Genomic DNA, 23202 nt, shown 5'->3' on the forward strand with positions numbered 1-23202 from the left:
GGAATAAGCTATAATTTTCAGAAATGAGTTAAAAATCTATCAAAAACTTATTTTTTATATTTTTGTGAAAATATCTCTTATACCCATGGAAATATAAGCATTTCTTCGAAAATGCAAAAAAATTTTGACGGTTTTCGCCTCATATTACGCAGAGTATTTCGTCAAACGTTACTAAACTTTTAGAATATTTGACAGCATTTTAGAGAAACATAATAATAAAATTTGAAGTTAAAATATTGAAAATTTGATGAAAAATGAACAATTAAAGCTATTAATTTTTCACTGCGCATGCACGAAAGATAGCAATTTATGACGTTCATAATTCAAAGCTCAGATACATCCTACAATCCACGAAAAAAATTCCACCGCAATTTCTTTAAATTTTAAAAAGTTATCAGCGATCTAATGAGCCGAATTTCTATAATTCTAGGATAGGCGACGAATGGTAAGGGATTGTTAGCTAACTGGCAACACTTTCCTGCCATCGTTACAGAGTGATTCATGATAAGAACGGATTATTTGTTGCTGGTCCCCTAAATGAATAGCAGACTTAATTGTTATTGGATTTGACGTCTGGAGTATACTTTTCATGAGAAAAAAAATTACAGAGCAGAGAGCAATTGGTCTTTTATTTCTCGAGAAATCCGTAAAATTGTGATTTTTGAAAGTGTCCCAATACTTTTGGTCATATAGTGTATGTAATACCTCATGTATTTTGCCGAATTTAGTAACTGGGAATCTGAAACTCTAAAAGTGCTAGGTTTAGTTTTATTCCAAAATTTCAACGCAAGATAGTTTACAAACATTGAGAGTGGGGGAAGGAGTGATTTTTGCCTTTGAGCTTGGAGCAGGGTGAGCACCCCTGCATACAAACAAAGATCACAGAAAAATCTTTAATTTTTCAAATTCAGGAAATCCTTATCCGTAGCCGTCCGCGACTTTGCCGTTGTTATGCTCAATTTGAAAGAACTTTCACCATAACAACCCATTGAGAAATGCTATCGTAGCCTTCTCATCTACATATAAAATTAGATAAATAAATAAATATTTTTTCAAAAAGAAAAGGATTCAAAGATAAAGATTAGGGGAATTTTCTGGTCACCAGTGGTGAGAAAAGGCAATTATAGTAGCCACATATTTTTCTATTCGCCACTGCATTTGTAAAACAGATAACTAACCAACAAAGTAGTATTTAATTTAGCACTAAAATATAAATATTATTAGTTCAAATAAAGGTTAATGTAACTAATTAGTGGTATTAATGTTTATTGTACAATCAAGTATTAACTATGCAAAGAGGATCTAGTTTCATTTTTAAGAAGAATGTTTTTCTGGCAACTCGGATGGGGTTGGGGAGAGTGGCAAACAGGCAGAGGAAGCGAAAAAATTTCGCCAACCGATAACTAGTTAGTCCCCAGTTTTATTCGGCACTCGATTTTTCAAATATATTAAGTAGGATCATCCATTTTTAAAGAATATTTTTTGGTTAGAATTTGGAGTTCATTTCGTTAAAATTCAGTGTGGTCATGCAGGCTATCTTTTTTTTCCTTCCTTTTTTGAAATCATCAATTTTCAATAAGGAACATTTTTCTAAAAATAAAACGAATTTATGAATTTATTTATTGCAAATATTCATTCATTCGTTAATTTTTCCTAGATGAGATCTGAAACCGTATTAATGGGGGAAAAAATCTTTGTTTCAAAATTAATTTTAGCGCGAATACAAATAAATTAATATCACAAGTAGGATTGCAAAATGCGCGGCAATGTAAAATTTCGCGCCTTTTACATTGAGTTATTTTTCTTTTACTTGTGTAGTCAAGACTCAAGAGGGAAAGAACTAGAATTTCCTTGGAAGGGTCTGTAAAAAGCTGCGGTTTCATTTCGCCGACAGCTATACCTCCCTTGACTTGCACAGCAGGGGGAGCGTCCGGTCTGTCCCCCTGCAAAATGTGACAGGTCACATGATCCACACTTTCATCGGCCACCGTTCGTTCTATTGGCTGTTGAAGTGTCAATCATTTCACTGATGTACACTGCTTTCGTTTAAAGAAAAGGCCCATTTTCAAGCGACATCGTTTTTCTTCCCCACTGAAGAGCAGCCTTAACGTTAGAGCCGCAGATAGAAGCATATTTATTTTACTCGCGTTATGAGGTTGAGAATTGTTTGAAATGTTCACTAACGTTATGTAATGATATTCTAGGGACAATGTAGGCTGAATTACCTCGAAATACGACGCAAAATACTAATAGTTAAAGGGCTGTCAAAATTTTCTCGTAACTTCATATAATCAATTTTTCTGGTACTAAAATGTTCTGTATATATTAAACAACTAAAATGAAATCATTAATAAATAATAGATTCATTTTTGTTACAAGCAGTTAGTTATTTACTGCAGCATATGATTTTGTTGAAAAATCTTAAGACTCTTAGAAAAATTTCCTCGGAAAAGGTATATTTCGATTCAAAGTTCAAAAATATTTTTTCCCCGTGCTAATAAAAGCACGAAGCATATCTGAGAGAACTTACAGGAATGTATCTTGATTACAGGATTTTAAAGAATTTTTTAAATGGAATGATCTCTGAGATCTCTCACGTCCTACTTTTTCACCTCCCCTGTTACGGGTTAATAAAAAAAAATCCCTGAAAATTATGAGTTAATATTTACAGTTGCACATGGAGATTTAATGCTAAAAGGAAATAAGACAAAATATCTTATATATCACACCTAAAATCAACTAAGCCTATGTTCATATACATAGGCTTAGTTGATTTTAGGATTTAGGATTTAGACATGTCACATGTACGAAAAATTGGTGCATTTAATTAGGAAAAGCTTACCTAATAAGTTAGATCTCACAGTAATGCAAAGATGTGTTGTTCCTCTAAGGACCTCTAATGCACGAGCATGACTCATATGTTCAAAACTTTGACCATTCACTTCCAAAATCTGAAATTTAATTTAAAAAAAAAACCTTGATTAAAAATTAGTTAAAAAAATATATATATACACAGATAAGATTTATTAACAAAACACACATACACAACAGTAAGCAAAATAAAATAAAGTTAAAACATACAAATTATAAAACATAAATTACAAACGTCAATAACAAAACATAAAGAAACTCTTGATTATAGTTCAACATGAGTTAGTAGTAAATTCAACACTAAACAGCGCCAAAGGCACTGTCCGCAGTGTTATTTAATCGGTTTAATATGGAGCACAAACACAAATATGTATTAAACAGTATAATATTTACAAATTAATTTTACACAAGTAATAAATATTTCACACAGAACAATAATTCGACTGTTTGACTCCAGGAAAAAAAACATAATAACTCGCATTGAAACATTTTATATTATAAAAAATATAATACAAATACCCCCCCCCCCCCCGGTTGGCAAGTCAGTATATTTTATCAGCTAAAAGTTAATTATTGATAGAATGTCGTTATTTTGTATATATTCATTGAACCCTTGTTTATATTTTTTGAAGTTCTTCTTATTCCTAACATCTTCATTAAACAGCCGCAGTGCAAAGAAAAAGAATTGCTTTTTAATAATAGTTTTATTTGGTTTTATAACTTTATATTGTTTACCTGAAATTCGAGTATTATATTGTTTTTCATTAATTTCAAACCAGTAATTGTTGTTATGCAAAAATACAATATTCTCTGTGCATATATTTCTCTGATATTATAGATTTTCTTTGACTCTTGTAAAATAGTATCGTTTTTATTAAATTCTTGTTTAGATCCATAAATTATTTTCAAAATTTTTGCATAAGTTCTATTTAAATTGGTTAGATTTGTCTCATAATCACCTCCCCAAGCACAATTACCATACGTAATTATTGTGTTTATCCAAGCATAAAATAAACATCTAACTTTTTCCCAACTTTATTTCTCAATAGATAAAGCAATGTATTCTACCTCTTAATTTCTTCGTAAGTTTATCAGTATGGCATTTTCATTTTAAATTTTCAATAAAAGTTATACCCAAATAATTCATATTTTCGATTCTTTCTATGGTAGGGCAGTTACAATTATTTGTGCAATCACGAAAAAAAAAGAAAGAAAAGAAAAAAGCATAATATTTTGGGAACATGAAATCACCTGATCTCCTCTTTTCAAGCCAACTTCTTCAGCTTTGGATCCTTTGTCGACTTTAGAAACAAACACTCCAAACCCTCTTTCGTAGCCTCCAAGTATATGGAAATGCAGAACTTCATCTCGTGTAGATCTAGCCAAAGTCACAGTCCTGTTGCGAGCTTTTGTTGCACAAGCAATGTTCAATAACCTCAACTGACTTTGCATCTTCTGGAAATAAAAAGTACTTAAGTTAATTTAAATTAAGTATCAAGTTTTGAGTTTTTTCAATGGAAATGTACAACTGAACAAAATTTAAGCAAAAAAGTTACCATCTCGAGGGGGGGATTAACATTGTGTTTAAACAGCAAAGAATGTTTAAATGCAAGCACAAATAAAATAATTTCTAAATGTCTTGCCAAGTGTACAGCAAAATAACAAGACAGGACAGCAAATCAATACTGGTGACAATAAATTAACATTTGTTATAATAACAAGAACAGCTTTTTCTTGAAATTCAGTACAGTTGAAAAACATCAATATCAAAATGTACTGCTGTAGTTGATGGTTGGATTTCATATCAAATATATTTGTAATTAAACTTATTAACTTATACATAAGGGCAAGTGAGTGATCAAGGAAGTAGAAGAAATAAAAAAAACACAAGCCACGATAAAACCAACATGCAATTGATCATATCATCTAGTGATGAAAATATCATTTTGTATTCTTTCTGCAACTATCTTTCGCTTATCAATTGACATTCTATTCACTCGTGCTTTTAAAGTCAAATTTTTACATCAACAGCTTGATTTTGGTAGTCACATCAAAAAAGAAATACAGTCAACTCCTGCTACAATGCGATCCGACTTGCGAGAAATGGCTATATAACGTGAGTTTTTCAGGAGCAACAAATTTTATTGCTAAAGCGAATTTCTCGTTCTCAACGCGAGAATATTTGGAAAGGAATCGCGGTGCTAAGTTTCGGCTTTGTTATTTACTGTTGAACATTGACTTCGTGAATGTACTTTCATCTTTTCAGCATCACTGACTGCGCAAGTTTCCCACACACCGCACTCTAGACATAGCTTTATTAGTGTGTTTATATCACCCCAATCCTCATTTTTCATTTCTTTATTCTAAATATAAAAGGTGATGAAATATTGTGGCAACCTGGCACACTGTTTCATCTCAAGTTTGAAGATGGAAACAAAAATCGAAAGTTTGTGACAATTTAAGAAAAGGTAAAAATTCTTGATACGCTTGAACAACTACAAAGTGGGTCGAAGGTGACCCGACAATAAAGTGTGAGTAAATAATTCATACATACAATTAAAAGTCAAGAGAAGGCAATCCATATTAGTCCAGACTTAAGTTTTAATATGAAGCTCACAGAGTAGTGTTTAAGTAAAATGCAAACAATCTGCTCTTGTATTGTAGATTATAGAGACCCTGAAAGAGGGGTGTCACCATAGGTGTAAATGTTTTAAAGTAAATGCGAAGCTACTGTATTGAAAAATATATTACAATGACAATCATATTGCGCAGCATAAATCATCATCTTCAATTTTTAAGTTATAAATGTAACTTCTTGTATCTACTGTACTCTTACAGTGTAGTGCTTTATTATTACTATATACTGTACGTATCATGTTTTATTTTTATGCCCCTCTCTCCCATTGGAATCTTTGACTTTGTAGATGGTAACAGTATTTTATGTTGAATAATGCAGCTTTTTTAAAAATACGGTAAAAATTCAGTTCTGTATGTAAGAAACAGTAATATTTAGTTGAAAAATGGACTAAAACAGTTTAAAATGTGTTTTAAAATGTCTAACATGATTGGGTATGTTAATAAAAAAAATCATACACAACACTTTTCCACAACGTGAAATTTCGACTTACACGAGGAGTCTTGGAACACATTCCTAGCGTAAATCGGGATCAGACTGTACATATTTAAAATAGCAGTAGATATTGAATAAGTTAAAGTGAAAATATTTATTTCATTTTAACTTATTTATACTTACTTTTTATTTTCAGCTAGTATCAAAAATACTAGTATTTTACCTCAGCAAATACTGATATTATGAAATTGCAAAATAGTTCGAAAATACCAGCATTTGCTATAACAGTACTGAGCTTACTAGGTTAATAGACATAAGTACAGAAAATAATAAATGTTTTACTTACTTCTTTCTCTAAACCTGCTTCAAATTTTTCCAGGAATTCCATCATTTCGGGATCAGTCTCAAAATCGGTGAAATGATTGTTGACCCATAATAATACCACTCTAGTCACCTGTTCATAAAAAATAAGAGGAAATTGAGAATGCTTAAGAGAGTTCAAAAGCACACACATGTACAAAATTATAATTAACTTTCTTCATAAATCTGTTCTTAAAGTCTCTCCTGAAGTAATTTACAAATAAAATAATACTCTCATTTTACTTATTTTTAGCATATATTTGTTCTTTTCTTAAAAACTTTATGGAAAGTATACTAAAAAGAAGTTATGTTTGCCACAAAATAATAATATTGATTCCCATCCAACAAAAGAGCAAAGGATTATTTTCAAACAATGCAGATTTTACCAAGCTAACACAATTAGGTAGCAATATTGGGAATTTTTCACTTTTTAAGCATTTTACAAAGTTTATAAGAAAAACAGGAAAAATAATGATGCTGATTTTTTTTTTTTTTTTTTTTGAAATGAACTTTTGGAAAGTTTGCACAAAATACTGACTTACTATTTTCTGAAAAAAAAAAAAAAAAAAAAACAGACAAAAGCTGAGGAAGTTGAAGAATTGAAATCTACAGATTTTTACTAACCGTATGCCCCATAGTTTCAAAAATTCAGGGTCCATTCCTTATTCTGCAAGGACTCGTTTACTAGCAATTACATGATACTATATTCTAGCTAGTTTTATGCAGCAAACAAATGAATCTTTATGGTATACTGGTGGTAGAGTCCATACAAAGTGCAAGGTGATTTAAGAGTAAAGTCTGGATTTTTTAAATTAATTTGGTACTCATTTGAAGAGAGAAGGTGACAATACTTGGTAAGTAAATGTTTTTGATTGATAAGGTAGCAGCCTGAATCTAACAGCAGCCAATTTTATGATTCATCCTTAAAAAAAATATGAATCATGAAATTGGCAGTATCAATATTCAGTACAAAAGTATTTGAATGTAACCACTAATACGGGACAGAAAGAGTGCTAGTCTGCCATGAGCAGGTAAGCCGCAGTATTAGGGTGGTTCAAAAAAACTTTTTTTAAGCTAGAGTCCAGGACACTCCCTATTTTTTTTATTAGACTTACTAATAGTATTATGCTGTAAAAGTTTTAGCTTCTTACTCAAATTTAAATAGTGTGCTCAATGACCCCTTAATTTAACAGTAGCCATAACTCAGAAAATGCCACAAATTTAGAAACATTAAATTTCCACAGCTGTTTCTTTTGTAAATAATTATGTTATTGCAATGTATAGGCATATTAATAGTGTACATGATAAGGTGTAGCATTCTTTTTTCATTTCAATGTATTTTGTTAATCCCACTCCCCATACCTATGAAGTTTGGGGGAGGAGGTTGAGCACCCTCTTTTAGTTGAAATAGGGAGCTAAACTTCTTCCAGTACATTACTATCCACAAGTCTAAAAATATTGAAGGGTGTCCTGTTATCTAGGAGAAACATTTTTTTTTTACATGTATTTTTGAACCACTGGAGGCAGTATCTTCAGAAATGAGTTTTTTAGATATTTGAAGAAATGTGTGTAGAATTCAATATTAACAATAGGGAAATATTGGAATTGGACTTTTTTTTTTCGCAATTTTTTTACAGCAGAAACCAAGTAAGCAAGTTTGTATGATAAAGCTAACGTGCAATAGATTATAAAAATGAAAAAAAAAAAAAAATTGCAGACATTGCTTTTTACCTGCCCACTGCAGTATTATTCATTTCTTTGCATTTTTATCATCAATTGTATGTTTGCTTTATTGAACAAGCTTGCTTATTTGATTTCCGTTGAATCTGAAGAGTGAATACAAATTCCAGTTCCAACGTTTCCCTATTGTTAGTATTGAATCCAAAATTAGTTTCTTCAAATATCTCGAAAACTCATTTCTTCAGATACTGCTTGCTCACAGCAGTATTGTTCCTTGTAAGAAAGATTAAAAATATGTGTTTCATATTAAAAAAACAGTAGTAAGGCCACAATTTTTTAAAAAATGAATAAATGTGTAACAATAAATGAACAAAGAACAAGTTTGTAGGAAAACAATTCTTCTCTTACCTTATCTCTTAAATGAGGATCAGCAAACCATCTGAGTAGATTTTCTGTGATAGTAAGAGGATTCTTAATAAAAGTTCGATAAGTTAATAGAAAATCTTCTACATAGCTAGGATCCAAAGCATTGTCTTCAACCAAATGTGCCAACAACCTTTCAATTGAACCCTAAAAACAATTGTCATTGTGTTAGAGGAAGTTATCTATAGTAGTATGAAAAGTTTTTATGCATTTATAATGGCAGTAGCGTGACTTGGGGGGGGGGGGTCCGTCCCGGGTGTCACCTGTGTGGGGGTGACACCTTAAGTGAAATTTTAAGTTTTTGAAAAATATGAAGCTAAAATGCATTTTGAAGACTACAAATTTGAAAAAACTTCGGGGGGGGGGCAAACCCCCGGACCCACCACTTTAATCTTTGTACATTAGCAGACTTAAAATTTCCTTATAAAACAAATGTAGTTCATGATTTTCATGTTTACATATTTTTTTCCTTTAACATCTGTGTGTGGGGGGGAGGGAAGGTGACACCACAAATTACCACCCCCGGGTGGCACCCATGCTAGGTAAACCACAGATAAGTTATACAAAAAACTTAAAAGATGTAGACTCAAAGAGAATTTAAGAATGTAAAAACCAACCCTGATGACAATGTGACCTCTCCGACTTCCGCCATCAAGTACTCTGTGTTCAGTGACTAGAACAACTTCACCATCCTCTTCATGCTTCCTTGTGTTTTCTTCTCCTTGGTGAAGAATCCTGTAGTAATCGCTCTGAGCAATGCACACAAACTGGCAATCGTCAACTTTTGTTCGCATCACACCTTGATGGTACATTTTCTCAGTGGTAGGAGTAATTCCAAAACTAAAACATAAAAATAATACATTTAAAAAAAAAAGCAAGCTTTAAAATTTTTCACACACACACAAAAAGAAAGAAAAAGAAAAACCCTTAAAGCAAAGGCTACAATCATATTACTTCCTTTAACTAACACAATACATTAGACTATCATTTAAGATTTTTAACACTAAAATTTCAGAAGGGGTCATTTTGACACCAAGTGAATTTTTTTTCTGCTAATAGCTCCTCTAAATTTTCATGAAAAGCTTAATCCTTCCTAGGCTTTTCCTAAATCGTTGTGTCGTATTCTAATATAAAGTTTTCAAGAAAATTAGTTTTTTTGTTCCCTTAAACCCAAACTAGTGTCATTTTGACCTTTTTGAGAAAAAAAAAAGGCAAATACATCTATTATGATGAAACCGAGCAGATACTTAAAAATGCCTCTTGGAAAGTATCATTGACAGAACTTAAGGCATTCATAATGTGCTTGTACATAAAAGGGAACATTAGCTGCTAGTTTCTGGAAAACAACTGAAACAGTGCAGATTGTTTATTCAAAGGGCATTTTAAACCTTTTTTAAATATTTCATTATATATCCTTAAAATCTCTGAATCCTTTAAAATAAACTATAATTATTATAAATAAGTTTAATTAACTTATTTTTGCAAATGTATAACATTATGCAGAGAACTATGCAGATTTGATTTCAGAGTGTCAAAATGACTCCCGCCGTATTTCTAGGTATACAATCACTTCCGTAAGTCTAGTAGTGTTAAACCTAAGATTTAATTCATATCTGAAATTTTTATTCATGAATCCCAGCTTCTTCTAACCATGATTTCAAAAAATATAAACCCCAAATATCCAGATTCTTAAGTTGAAGATCTACCTTCCCATCGTATCGTACATTTTTGAAACATTCTTATACAACAAACTTTATAATATCAGAGACTACGAACATCAAAATAATCAGCAAAACAGTCTTTTAAATGCCTACAATGGTTGATGATTTAATTTTTGGGATTGGTTTAACAGGATTATAAAAATTACAAAAATAGCAGAGTTGCTGCATTCAACAAAATAAACTGAAGGTTACAAGTTTGAAAGGATACATTATCTTGGATAGAGCACAGACAAAATGCACTAAAAAAATCACTAAAATCTACATGCAAATATGCACTAAAAATACCTAAAATATGATGCACTAACATTTTTTTAAAATCAGCATCTAGAAAAGTTGTCACAATATTAAGTGCAAAAAGATCACTTTTTTATATTTTTGTGTTTTTTAACTGATGCAAGAAACATATAGGGTAACGGCACCTGTAACAGATATGCTTAAGACATTGCTTTCAGGTTAACTCAATTTTCTGAGTCTTTTAATATATTTAGACTTTTAAAAGAATTTTTATCTCTTGCAACGACATGCCATCTAACGTTTGGCTGCTTTTAAATCCTCTGAATTAGTTAATTCATTTTTTTATTTGCTCAACTTTGAAAAAAAAAGGTCCGACCCCTCAGTAACAGGCACCGACATGCTGATGATACCCAGGAACAGATAGGATGGTGAAAGGATGCTGAACAATGCATAGAATTCCCCTTTTGTCTTTGAAATGTGCAAATATTCTTTACTTTTAGATTTAAAACTAAGTCCAAATGAACATGAAACACCGGCAGACCTCGTGGTAGCTGTTCATAACTTTCCACCACTGCTTTGTAAATACCAACTAGCTCATAAAATTAACTTTGATAACATTAGACGGGTGCACCGTATTCATGGGTCGCAGCAACATCAGTTTTAACCGCCTAAAATGCTTAATATTTCAATCTAAACTTACGACCCTCTGCTACTGGACCCTTGTCTGTTATTGGTGCCATAACCCTATAAACAATTATACATATAAACTGATATCCACAAAGAAAAAAAAATTCAATGAAATAAATTAGTTTGTTCTTCAAAATCTTCTCCAAAAAGGGCTTTGCATTTTTTGATTTAATGCCATTTCCAGGGCTCCCAACACATTTTAGCCATAGAAAAGGGGTAAAAGAGGACCACTTTGAATCAAAAAGGGGACCAAAGAGGACCACTTAGGATTAAAAAGAGGAGCTTGAGAGGACCATTCATAGTTAAACCCAGGGAAGCACCAAAAGGCAAATCAGCTGCCTGGCACTAAATACATGAAGATAATTTGTTAATTAATCATAATAATGAGTGTTAATGATAAATCCTTATCACCTTCTGCACAACTGAATTTTTTATCCATTGAATTATATTATTTACACAAATATTTGAATGGGGGGGGGGGGGGTGACAAGCAAGCATGTAACTGACCATCTTACAGAGTAACTTTAATTGTAAAATAAATTTTCTACTAATTAACAGGTAAAAACTGGCTAATTAAAAATAATCACCTAAGTGAGCGATGAATTAGTGCATACCTAATAAAGACTTTTTAGATATAGATATTACAGTAAACACCTTAGCACATAGTAGTTTACAAAATTTTTCACATAACCAGTTTAAAGAGAATTTATTTTGATATAAGGTACCGCAAGACAAGAAGCTATAGTTTAGAGACCAGAAGGTCCCCCTCCCCCTCCACAGTCCTTGGCTTTTACACATATTTCCAGCCTACATATGTTACATTTATATACACATGAGAGTTTATGATCAAACACCAAAGCAGGAGGTAATTTCTGGCAACGCTACTGATTGACTAAGTTCAAAAATATTAGAGGATTGCAAATCATTTATTAGTACGCTAAGTATCCAAATCATTTCTTCATATGTATGTATTAGTTGTTTGGGCACCAAAAAGTATTGTAACTGTCTGCGTGTATATGTAAAAATTAGTGAGAAAGAAATTTTTTTATTAAAGTTCCCACACCCAAAAATATACAAATGCGCTCAAGCGATAAATACACTGAATGTAAATTTGAGGCAGCTTTTACTGGATAACTTAATGTAATAAATAAATGTGTAATTTCAGATTCATAGAGCTATATTTTCAAATTAAAAATACTCATTTTGAGTATTTAAAAAAAAATAAGAATACAAAGTTTTGGTTTTTAAAAATAAAATTAAATAATATAATTTGAGGTAGCACATGTCAAAACAGCTTCCAATTTTCAAAAATATTAAAATAATTACTAGATGCAAAAACATTGAAATCTTGAACACGAGAATCAAATTTTCGCAAAGTATGTTCACTGTTGGCATAATTTCCAAAAAAAAAAAAAAATTCTCTAAAACTAAACATGACTAAAATTGAACATAAAATATGCTAGTCTAGGATAGCATATGTGAAAATAACATTCGATTGCGCAAAATATCAAAATATTTACAAGATGCAAAAAGATTGAAATCTCAAACATAAGAAGCAATTCTTCGCGAAGTTTGAGTAAGTGCAATGCTGCTATGGTTCCAAAAATAAGAAAGGTTATTATCTATTAAAATTAAACAAAAAATAAGCTAATCTATGGTGGCGTATGTCAAAATAACTTCCGATTTCCAAAAATATCAAAACATTAACAAGATGCAAAAAGATTGGAATCTCAAACACAAGCAATTTTCCGTGAAGTGCGAGTAAGTTCAATGTTGCCATGGTTTCGAAAAAAAAAGTAGTTTATTATCTATTAAAATTAAACAAAAAATAAGCTAATCTAAGGAGGTGTTATGTCAAAATAACTTCCGATTGCCAAAAATATCAAAATATTTACAAGATGCAAAGAGATTGAAACATCAAAACCCAGCAAGCAATTTTCGGCGAAGCGGAATTAAACATAAAACAAGCTAATCTAAGTTAATGAATGTTAAAATAACTTTCGATTGTCAAAAATATCAAAATATTAACAAGATGCAAAAAGATTGAACTCGCAAACGCAGGAAGTAATTTTTCGCGATGCTACGTATCGAACACAAGTTCAGAAAATTGCACTGATGAAACATTCTCGATTTTTTTCAAGGTTTTTCAAGGGCGTACGAACCTGTGAGAAATTTCGGTATCAAACTGCTTTGATTTGAAGTCATAACTCCCCCCCCCCCCCCCCCAAAACCTCTCCATTTGCTAGATTTCCATGTAAATCTGAAGCGAAATAATAAAAGAAAGTTAGGTTCAATAGAAAAATGACGCCGCGGCCGTGTGTTTGGGCGTAACAAACGTCAGCACAGTATCTTTTAATGTAATGAAAATTTTTAAAATCTGATTTTTGAGCAAAAACAATATAAAAGCGGACTAAACGGACCAAAATGTTAAAAAGCGGTCTAAAGCAGACTTTATACTAAAAAACGGACTTTGGCGGGAAAAGCGGACCATTTGGGAGCCCTGCATTTCTAAAGACCTTTTCTGCTCTTATTGGCTACCAGACGGGGTAGTATTTATTTCCAAAAAGTTATTTTCAATTATTCATCTGATTTTTAATCCTTTGAGGAAAAGAAAATGTTTATTTTTAATTTTATTGATGTTTAAAAATTCTAAAAATTAAGTGACAGATGTTTGATGTTCTTATATGCATTTATATACACTCACGCCAAAAGAAGCAAAACAATGCACATATAGCAGAGATGAAGTTTTCCAGTACTAGAACACCAATTGAATTTTGAGTTGTGATCAATTTAATATCTAAGAGAAATTAATGTTTCCAGAAAAAAAGTAGTGGAATGGCAATCAGATGAGTTCTGGCACCAAATCACTCCTGATACACAGGTGTGCAGTTGTATATAATCCAAGATGTAACCACTAACATATTCAGTAAATTACCGCCCATTAGCCAGGGCTAAAGCAGAAATACGTGAAATACACTGCCAGCTCAGTCATTTCCAGCCGAAGACTGCAGTTTCGTGCTAATTAGCATACACACAAACATATATTTTAAAAGAATAAATCCTTTACCTGTCTCCAAGATGAAGTTCTTCAACTCTTCCATCTTGCTGCTCAACTTCAACATGACCATTGACGATGACTGACCATGAATCAAGCTCTTCTCCATCATTCATTACAATAGTCCCAGCTTTCTCGACAACCGCAAAGACCATCACAGCACAAAGGGCTCTTCGAATCGTTAAAGTCATGTTAGCAAATGCCTATAAAACAAAATCAGGTTCAGTGCCAAAACTACTGAAACCTGCTTAGTGCACATTCACAAAAGTCATCAGACTATTTAAAAAAAAAGCAAAACTTAGATTTTTTTAAATTAATTTTCAACACTTTTTGCATGAATATTGATGTCTACATTAACATTGTTCATTTTACTTTATGTATAAATAAATAAGGAGAAACCAAATAATCAGGTCTGTTATTTGGAACATCAGGAGATCAACCCCCCCCCCCCCTTACCTGGATTTCAAAAAACATAATGAACGAATGCATTTTGAATCTATTTTTATGGTTTTCCCTATAAAATGCATCGGTAAGTAGATATACCCTCGGCATGCCCATGGAAAACTATGAAACGACAGGCTTGCAAACAAATCTATTAAATATTATTGTTATTAAATTTTTATTTACCAGATAAGGATGGATAAGAGGGGGGGAAATGCCCGAATCCAGTTTTTAGCAGGGTTGGCAAGTTTTTGCCGAAGCAGCTAAAACCAGTGGTAGAAACCAGTTAAAACCGGCATGGTAAAAACCACTTTATGCCACATTTGAGGCAGAAACTGCCAAAATGACATAAAAAGCAAATCAAAATCAGTAATACAAAATCTAGGTTAATATTGGGAAGTAAAGTTCTGACACTTTCTTCTTGAAGCACATGATAATTTCAATCACAAGCAATTTAGATGAAGCATATAAGCGAGCAAATATGATCAGTAATGCCTGTTTAAATTTGTATGTCACTACTCTTTCGTAAGTACAAATAAGATTTTTGTCTTATAAATCCAAATATTACGAGAATCTGCAAATTGAAAAATTCTCTTTTGAAACTAAATCAAGTGCAAAAGTAGTGGATTTTGTTTTTAACAATGATGAAATGAAGTTTCATTTTTTAGTTTACTTAAACGAATATAATTTACTAATTACTTAAATTATTAAAGAGGTTTTTTAGTTTTAGCCAGTTTCTGCGATTTTTTAATGGTTTAACCAGCTTCTACCACCCTCAGGGCAAAAACTAGTTTCTGCTGGCAGAAAGCCAACCCTGGTTTTTGGCAATATAAGTTTTGAGACCTGGTATTTTCTGCATTAATATTGTTCATTTGACTTATGTAGAAATAAATGAGGAGAAACCAAACAATTAGGCCAGTCATTTGGGAGATCAGGGGATCACCAACCCCCACTCTCCTGTATTTTAAAAAACAAAATGTAATTATGCATTTTGAATATATTTCTATGTTTTTTTCTAGAATATAAATTGGTATGTACCAGGGGTCTGTCCAGGATTTTTCACAGGGTCCGTTTTTTGTGAAAAATCAAATAATTTTGTGAAAAATGAATTTTTTGTAAAAAATCAAATAATTTCGCAAAAAAAAAAAAAAATTTTAAAATGAAATTTTAGAATTTAGAGATGGCACAAACTGCATCATTTAAACTTAAATTTGAGTGTTTTCCTCTCCTATGTCGAGAATACCATTCTGGAGTTTTTTTCTAGTATTTGGCAGGGGGGGGGAGGCATCGCTCTCTCAAATATCAATATTTATCTACCATTCTACAGTATGTTAAATTATACTAGAAATATTTCTGTACAGTATTTAAAATAATTGTAACAAAAAAAAAAAAAAAAATCAGACAAGGGTTCAGCATTTAACTTTTTGACCCAAGACACTCTTAAAAAGCACAGAATTTCGTTTAAAACTTATAAATTTCGTGACTTTAACAAAAATAAACAGAGATATTATTTCTTTACCTCTTAACAAAGCATAATAAACGTCAAAAATTCGAAAAATCGGATTTCATAGAGGATGCAAAGAGATTGCAATTCTCAAAGTGAAGGTATCAAAAGTATAAAAACGGCAAGTAAAAGAAATATTTTTGATAAAATTATTTTAAAATTGCATTTTAGAGTCCTATGATAAACATTTCATTAATATCTGTGGACACAGTTGAAGCAAAAAAAAAAAAAAAATAATAATAATAAATAAAATTAAACCATCAATTCAGCATTTTAATTTTTGACTCATAAAAGAAAATGGAATTTTGCTTTAAAAACTTAAAATGTGAATTCTAACAAAAATAAAGAGACTTTTCATTTATTTGCATCCTAATAAAGCGAAGTTAGCTTGAAAAAAGAGCAAAATATAATTCTCATATCGGATGTTAAAAGATTGCATTTTTCAAAATGTAGACGTCTAGAGAAAAAAAGGTAATTAAAAGAGTTTATTTAAAGTTAATCATCCTTGTTAGCATTGAAAAATCAAACCCGTATAATTTTCTCCCAAAATAACAGTTAAACATCGCACCGCACCGTAAAAACGCAAATATTGACAAGCTGGTAAAATGATGAGAATATTTTCTAATCAAGTCATTAAAAAGGTTCAACGCCAGTCGCAAAGTGGTGATAATTTTTAAGTTGGTAACCCTATCTGAAGCGATCATATTCCCCACCCCCTTACTATCCCGTAGCAGTTCTAAGTCCATTTTGCAGATATTTAATATTATTATTATTATTGTTTATTAAATCATTATTCTTATACATTTTTTTTGGGGGGGGGAGGGGGGTTTAGAACAATAAAAATAATAAAATTGAAAAATGAAGCTCATTTTTCATAACACTCACAAAACTAAATTTATAAATAACTAATTTAAATAGAATGCACAACAAATGCCTTACAGGTAAATGCTGCATAAACTCTAAAAGCACTTCAATATCATCTTCTGTTCGTTCGCAAGGATCCTTCTCCAGGCATTCCCTGACAGTATCTCTCACTGTAAGACTCTAGAAGAAAGAAACCATTGACATTATTGACTAAAAAATAAGCATTAAAAATTTACTAAGAAAGAGAAGCCAAGTGACATTTAATGAGGAATGACAATGTATTAATTTTTAATTTTATTCTCCAAGGTATCCATACAATTATATATATATATATATATATATATATATATATATATATATATATATAATTAATAATAAAAGTGAAAAGCATTGAAAAGACCACACCAAAAGCCCATAGATGCACAACGCAGCAAAACTAAAAAAGCCAAGTAAATATAAATTTCCTATTTAATAGCTATTTGCAATTTTCCTTTTTATCATCATTATTTTTATATAATTTGTTTAGTATTTGGAATTTGGCTTGCTTATTTTATATATATACTAGCTGCGTGCCTGGCGTTGCACGGGCTACTTAAAAAATGAAAGAGATGTCCAACTGATGTTTTTGTATTACTCTGACATCAGTTTCTAAAGCGCTAAGGAATAAATAAATACGCGTAATGCAAGGTTTGCAAAACACCAGTAGAGCATATTTTTTGGCAAAAATCTCTTTAACGTTAATCATAGTTATCAATGATACAAGTTATGAGTATTTTCAATTAGCACAAAAGATGAAAATATATGCATTATCAACTATAATCTTTGCTCACTTAAAATGAATTACATCTGATAGACTATATCTGAAATATTAATGTACAATTACAATCGAATTTTTACATAAATGACACATAATGTGTATTTGATTACGTGAAACTAAAGCACCAAGTATTAGTAAATACCAATAAGCATTAATTTAGTACCAAGTCATCAGATTCCAATTTAGCTTTAGTTATAACCTTTAAAAACAATCTTTTTTGTTCAACTCTGTTTCACTAAAAGAAATCCAAACAATCTTAATTTAACATGTTCTTTTAACGATACAAACTGTATTTCAAAAATAGAAACAGGAAGGAAAAAGAAAGTTATTATAATTTGAAAACTCACCCATGTGACGGGAAAAAGTCCAACAAAATAAACATAATTAGTCGCACATCCTAAATGTACCAAAATATGAGGCCGGTGAATGATAAACTTACACTACGATCAATAAACATAGCTAAAGAAACAACTTTCATACGCTGAAAAGAGCTAAGAACGTTTAATGTAAAAAATAAAAAAAGGACAGACGATAAAGTAAAGGCTATGTCCGAATAGAGCAACCAATTTTAAATTAATTTAAAATGAAATTCTAGATGGAAACGGTGTTTTAAGATTTGGACATCAGCCAAAAAAATCTCTTTTAAAACAATTATTAGAATTTTACTTGCTCACCCATATGCAAAATGGCAACAGGAAAGAAATAAAAAATCCTGAATAACGTTATGTTAATTAACGCTTTAATTAATATCTCCGCAAATTAAAGTCGCACAATTACGAGATTGGTCCTATTGTTTTCTTTGGGAAATTTCGAATTGATCGGTATCTCGTTTAACTCTTGATTCGCAGCGGTTCTCGAGAAGATTGATCTTCAGACAAACAGACAGACGGACGCGAACAGATTTTAATATACAGTAGATATAAATACGTAAGAATTAATTTATATTAAACAGGAACTTTGAAATAGTATTGAAGAAACAAATTTGTTTTTCTGTGATGCATGCCTCTCAAAGAGCCTAGAAACATAAAATTCGAATGTATTAACAATTTTCGCTGGAAATTGTGCACTTCCAGCTCCATTTTTTGCATAGTCAATTTTTTAAAGGAACTATTTTACATTTCATGCAGTTTTGAACACCTTTTGCTCCACAGACCCAACTCTAATCTTGTACAAAATATTTTCTGACATAATCATAGAAAATCCAATTCCTCACTAGGGTGGGGCCAAAAAAGACCTTTTTAAAAACTGATTTTCACTGGTCTTACCCCTACAGCAAGACTGAAAATTCAAAACTGCTGTAACCTGTAGAGCAGAAAGCCCATGATCAATAAGCTAACAGAAAAATGGCATCCTTAAACTATCGTTACCAAAGCAAATCAACTAAACTTTTTTAAAAAAGCATGACACAACCACTCACATTTAGAGACTCGGCTAAGTCCTCCTCTTCATCAGAATCAACAATGCTTTCAATAAGTCCAGACAGATCCACCTCCTGATCCTCCAGTGAAGATTGCACGGACTGCATGGTGTCCGATCCCGAGTAAGCAGATGAGGAGTCACTGCTGTGAGAGTTGCGGTTGGAGCTCTTGAGAAGGGCTTCCCCACGGAGGAGCATTGATGGGAACTCCAGAGGAAGCTGCAAAAGAAATTGAACGAACATTATTGATTGAATAGTTGAATACATAAGTCGTATTCATTTTTCAGGGTGGCGACAGGAACTGTGAAAAAAAGTTCCCTGACTTTTCCCTGATTTCCCTGATTAAGTTCACCAAATTTCCCTGATTTACGTTACCACTGATAATGGTTTTCTTTCTTTGCTCTACTTGAAATCCATTGTATGTTTGTATAAAATGCAGTATTTTAAACGTATTAAGTTGTGTAAAGTTGTTGAACTAAAGATATATTTTAAAAAGATGCTACTTTTTAAATGAAATGGTTTTAAAAAAAAATATCAAGTCAATTTTTTTGGAGGAAAAAAACTTACAAAACAGTATATTAAATTTTTCTACAATGGAAAGATTATAAAAAATTAAAAAAAAAAAAAAACTTTACTTCCAAGAATTACTTAGTATAAGAATTTTAAGAAAATATTAAAATTACTCTTAAAAACATATGTGTATTTATGACAGAACTAAAAAGTAATTGAAACTATTTTGAACTAAGTTTTCAAACAGTATAATAATTGTTGCAAGAATAACAAGTAATAGTGAAAGTATAGAAGTAATGTAGTTATTCTTATATAACTAATTGACATATTTATGCAAAACAGATGAAGCCATTTGACATCCATTCATAGGGAGCTTTTCTCTAATCAAGAACATAGGTTTTAATGAATGAATACAGCATTTTAACAATTAAAAAATATATATATATTTACTTAAGTACACAAGTTAACTCTATTTCAAATGATTTCAGTATGTAACGAGAAAAAATCTTAGATTGCTTTTGTAACAAACAACTTTGAAATGCAAGAAAAAAAAAAGCAATTACTAAATTTCAAAATATATAAAAGAAGAATACAACTTGGTTATAAAATTGAAGAATCACTTAAGTCTCAAGAAAAGAAAATCTTTATAATCTGTGGTGACAACAAATAGTATAACGGAAAAAAACAAAGTTTTTTTGATTGAAAGTTCAATTTTAGCAATTAAATTAAAAACGCGAAGAAATAATAACTTTTAAGCTTTTATCAGTATTAACTCAAAAACCAAAGATTTCTTCTTGAAATCGTGATTACAGTACGCTAATTACTTCGAAACAATAGAATAAAAGCGAAGGAGCTAAGGCATTAATGAAGGTTTCCTCTTTGCCTGTATGGTTGTTTATTTTACGTAGCATTGAAAGCATAAAAGGAAATTTCAAGCTAGGTAAAATAAACAACCTAACAGACACAGAAGCAATCTTAGGAAGTTCATCCTGTGGGTAATAAGTAAGATTCAATACTTTGACATTGAGGAAAAAAGATGCACAAATATGCGGCAGTGTATAATCGCAGCTCATTAATTTTAATTTTTTTTGAACAGATAATTGGCAGAAAATGAGTAGGGAATTAGTGTACTTAATTTCGTAAAGCAAAAAAAAAAAATTTTTTTTCTCCATAAAATCAATTTTCCCTGATTTTTTGTTATTTTTTCAAAACTCCCTGATATTTCCCTGATTAATAAAGTTCCCTGACTTTTCCCTGATCTCCCTGATTTCCCTGATCTGTCGCCACCCTGTTTTTATTGGACTCAGGCCCTTTTCGAAATTACCAATTCAGTTATCTTTTTTGCACAAGTTGTATACGAAGCAGAATAATTTTTCCTTCAAAATATTTATTGAAGAGAAAAAAATAAGCAAAAACCCCACTACAATTTGTAGTATCGCTCAGGGTTGTCTCTCAGTCAACTGCCCCCTCAGCATGTTGGGGAATTAAGCAGAAGGGAATAAAATACTCTAATATTTATTCATTAATTGTGCAAAAAGAAACAGGAAGTGTTCATTATTGAAATAATTTTATCTCTATTAAAATCAAAGATTCCGTTTGAGCAAAGGCTTTTGCTCCGTTTTAGCTCTTGTAAATGGTAATAAGATTTTCCTAAAATAAAAAATAGCTCTTATATTTAGTTCATGTTAAAGTTTGCCCCCCCCCCCCTCCCCCCCCCCCTCCAAAAAAAGAGAGAAAAAACTATCTACTATGAAGTGCTTCTTGATATGAAATAATGATTTTCTTTGTATTTTGGATATATTTGAATCATGAATATACACTTTTACGAAGTTGTGAATCTATTGAGCATTTTCTAAACTTTCTATTTTGTATCAAGAAAAAAGAAATAGATAAATAACTATAGAAATAAAAAGTAAACCACTTCAAATTTCTCCTGCACAATAATGTCATTGTCTGGAACTGAAAAATTTGCATTATAATGATTAAATAATAATAACACCATTTATATAGACTATACACAACAAATATTCTGTTGATAAATTTGCAAAATTATTTTTGCATTAATCAGAAATTTTCCGTTTTCCTTGTTTAACCATTCAAAATTGAACATATGATCGAGTGACCGCCACTTATTTGAATCACATTTGTTTTAAACAGTTTTGATTCAATAAAGTGCCTGATTCAATAAAGCAAAAAATATATAAGTATTTTTTGTGAGAGGAATTAATTCTACATACAGTTTAAGATACCGTATTACCCCGCATTATTCGGCATGCCGCAAAATTCGGGGGTTACCAGATTTTCAATAACACTTGCCTGGTCCTTTCCGGCATGCCGGAAAAATCAAGGTTAGGAAAAAAAATTATTACTATAAAAAATATATGTTCAGTTTAAAAATGAACATATGTTCAGTTTAAATACATAATAAAAGGTTTAATTTTGTAAAAATATTAAATAACAATGTCATTTGTTATTTTAACAAGAAAAATATTAGAGACGTACCGAGTACTCGGTAACTACTCGGTACTCGGCCTACTCGGCCAATTTGCCGAGTACTCGGTACTCGGCCAAATTCTGATCAGATACTCGGCCAATACCGAGTAGTTGCAAAAAATTGAATATTGTCCAAGACAGATACTAAAATTTATAAAAAAAGAGCAAGCATTATATTCTGCAATCATTTACAATTAAAATTTATAAGTCAAATTTAAATTTTGAGAATAATGAAGTTTGTAATGCTTTAATGGAATAAATCTTTATTTTAATGTCCCCAAAGTTAATAAAACTTATTTATTAAAAATTACGCAAAAAATCTAAGTATAGAAAATATGGAATTTTTATATTAAAAATGGATTTTTGCTACAAACAAAAATTAGTTATAAAAAATGTAAAAATACGTTTGCTTAAAAAATAAAACAACCTTAAAAGTACAGTGCAGGAACTCTGCAGACACGTGTTTTGGCATTACAAGGAATTCCTTTTTCAATGAACAAAATGGGGGCTCGTAGATTTAAAGGCATTTGACAAAAGTCGTATTTTTTTGTTGAATGTCTTTACATTCTTTAGCTCACATGTTATGCACTGAAAAAGACGTTCCTTGTAACGGGGGGGGGGGGGGGGGGCAGAAACATGTGTCTGGAGTGTTCCTGTACATTTGTTTTATCTGCTTTTAAAATTTTTTTATGTTTGGCAGATTAGAACTATAATTGATTGGTATACTGTGAAACCTCTCCTAACGGACACCCCTCTTATGCGGACAATTTTTAATTCCCCAGTTCCAATGCAAATAACATTATTAAACCCCTGTCCTGCGGACACCTCTATGTTGCAGAAAAAATAATTGTCCTGTTAGTGTCCCCATTAGAGGGATTTTACTGTAATTTGTTTTAATTCCAACTTGATTAATCATACCTTTTACTTATTTATTTTTAATTTTAAAAATTATTTTTTTGTAAAATTTTTGACACAAACAAAATTGTATATATATATAATGCATAGTTAAATTTCAGCAGGAATTTAGTTTTAAAAACTATTATATGGACAAGGAA

General features: G+C 31.2%; 1 protein-coding gene across 2 annotated transcripts in view; it reads right to left on the reverse strand.

Annotated features, from left to right (window-relative positions):
• LOC129226365 (rap guanine nucleotide exchange factor 2-like) overlaps positions 1-23202 on the reverse strand; it is a 458437-nt gene that overhangs the window by 53195 nt on the left and 382040 nt on the right. For both annotated transcript variants that reach the window (XM_054860968.1, XM_054860969.1), the window contains 8 exons: positions 19145-19363; positions 16986-17090; positions 14114-14304; positions 9022-9244; positions 8390-8551; positions 6288-6395; positions 4123-4326; positions 2843-2951 (listed from right to left, as the gene is read on the reverse strand). In XM_054860968.1, coding sequence (XP_054716943.1) covers positions 2843-2951; positions 4123-4326; positions 6288-6395; positions 8390-8551; positions 9022-9244; positions 14114-14304; positions 16986-17090; positions 19145-19363 — 1321 coding nt within the window. The remainder of the gene's footprint in view (positions 1-2842; positions 2952-4122; positions 4327-6287; positions 6396-8389; positions 8552-9021; positions 9245-14113; positions 14305-16985; positions 17091-19144; positions 19364-23202) is intronic.

This window comes from Uloborus diversus, chromosome 7 (assembly GCF_026930045.1).
Source record: "Uloborus diversus isolate 005 chromosome 7, Udiv.v.3.1, whole genome shotgun sequence".
In the NCBI taxonomy this organism is placed as follows: domain Eukaryota; kingdom Metazoa; phylum Arthropoda; class Arachnida; order Araneae; family Uloboridae; genus Uloborus; species Uloborus diversus.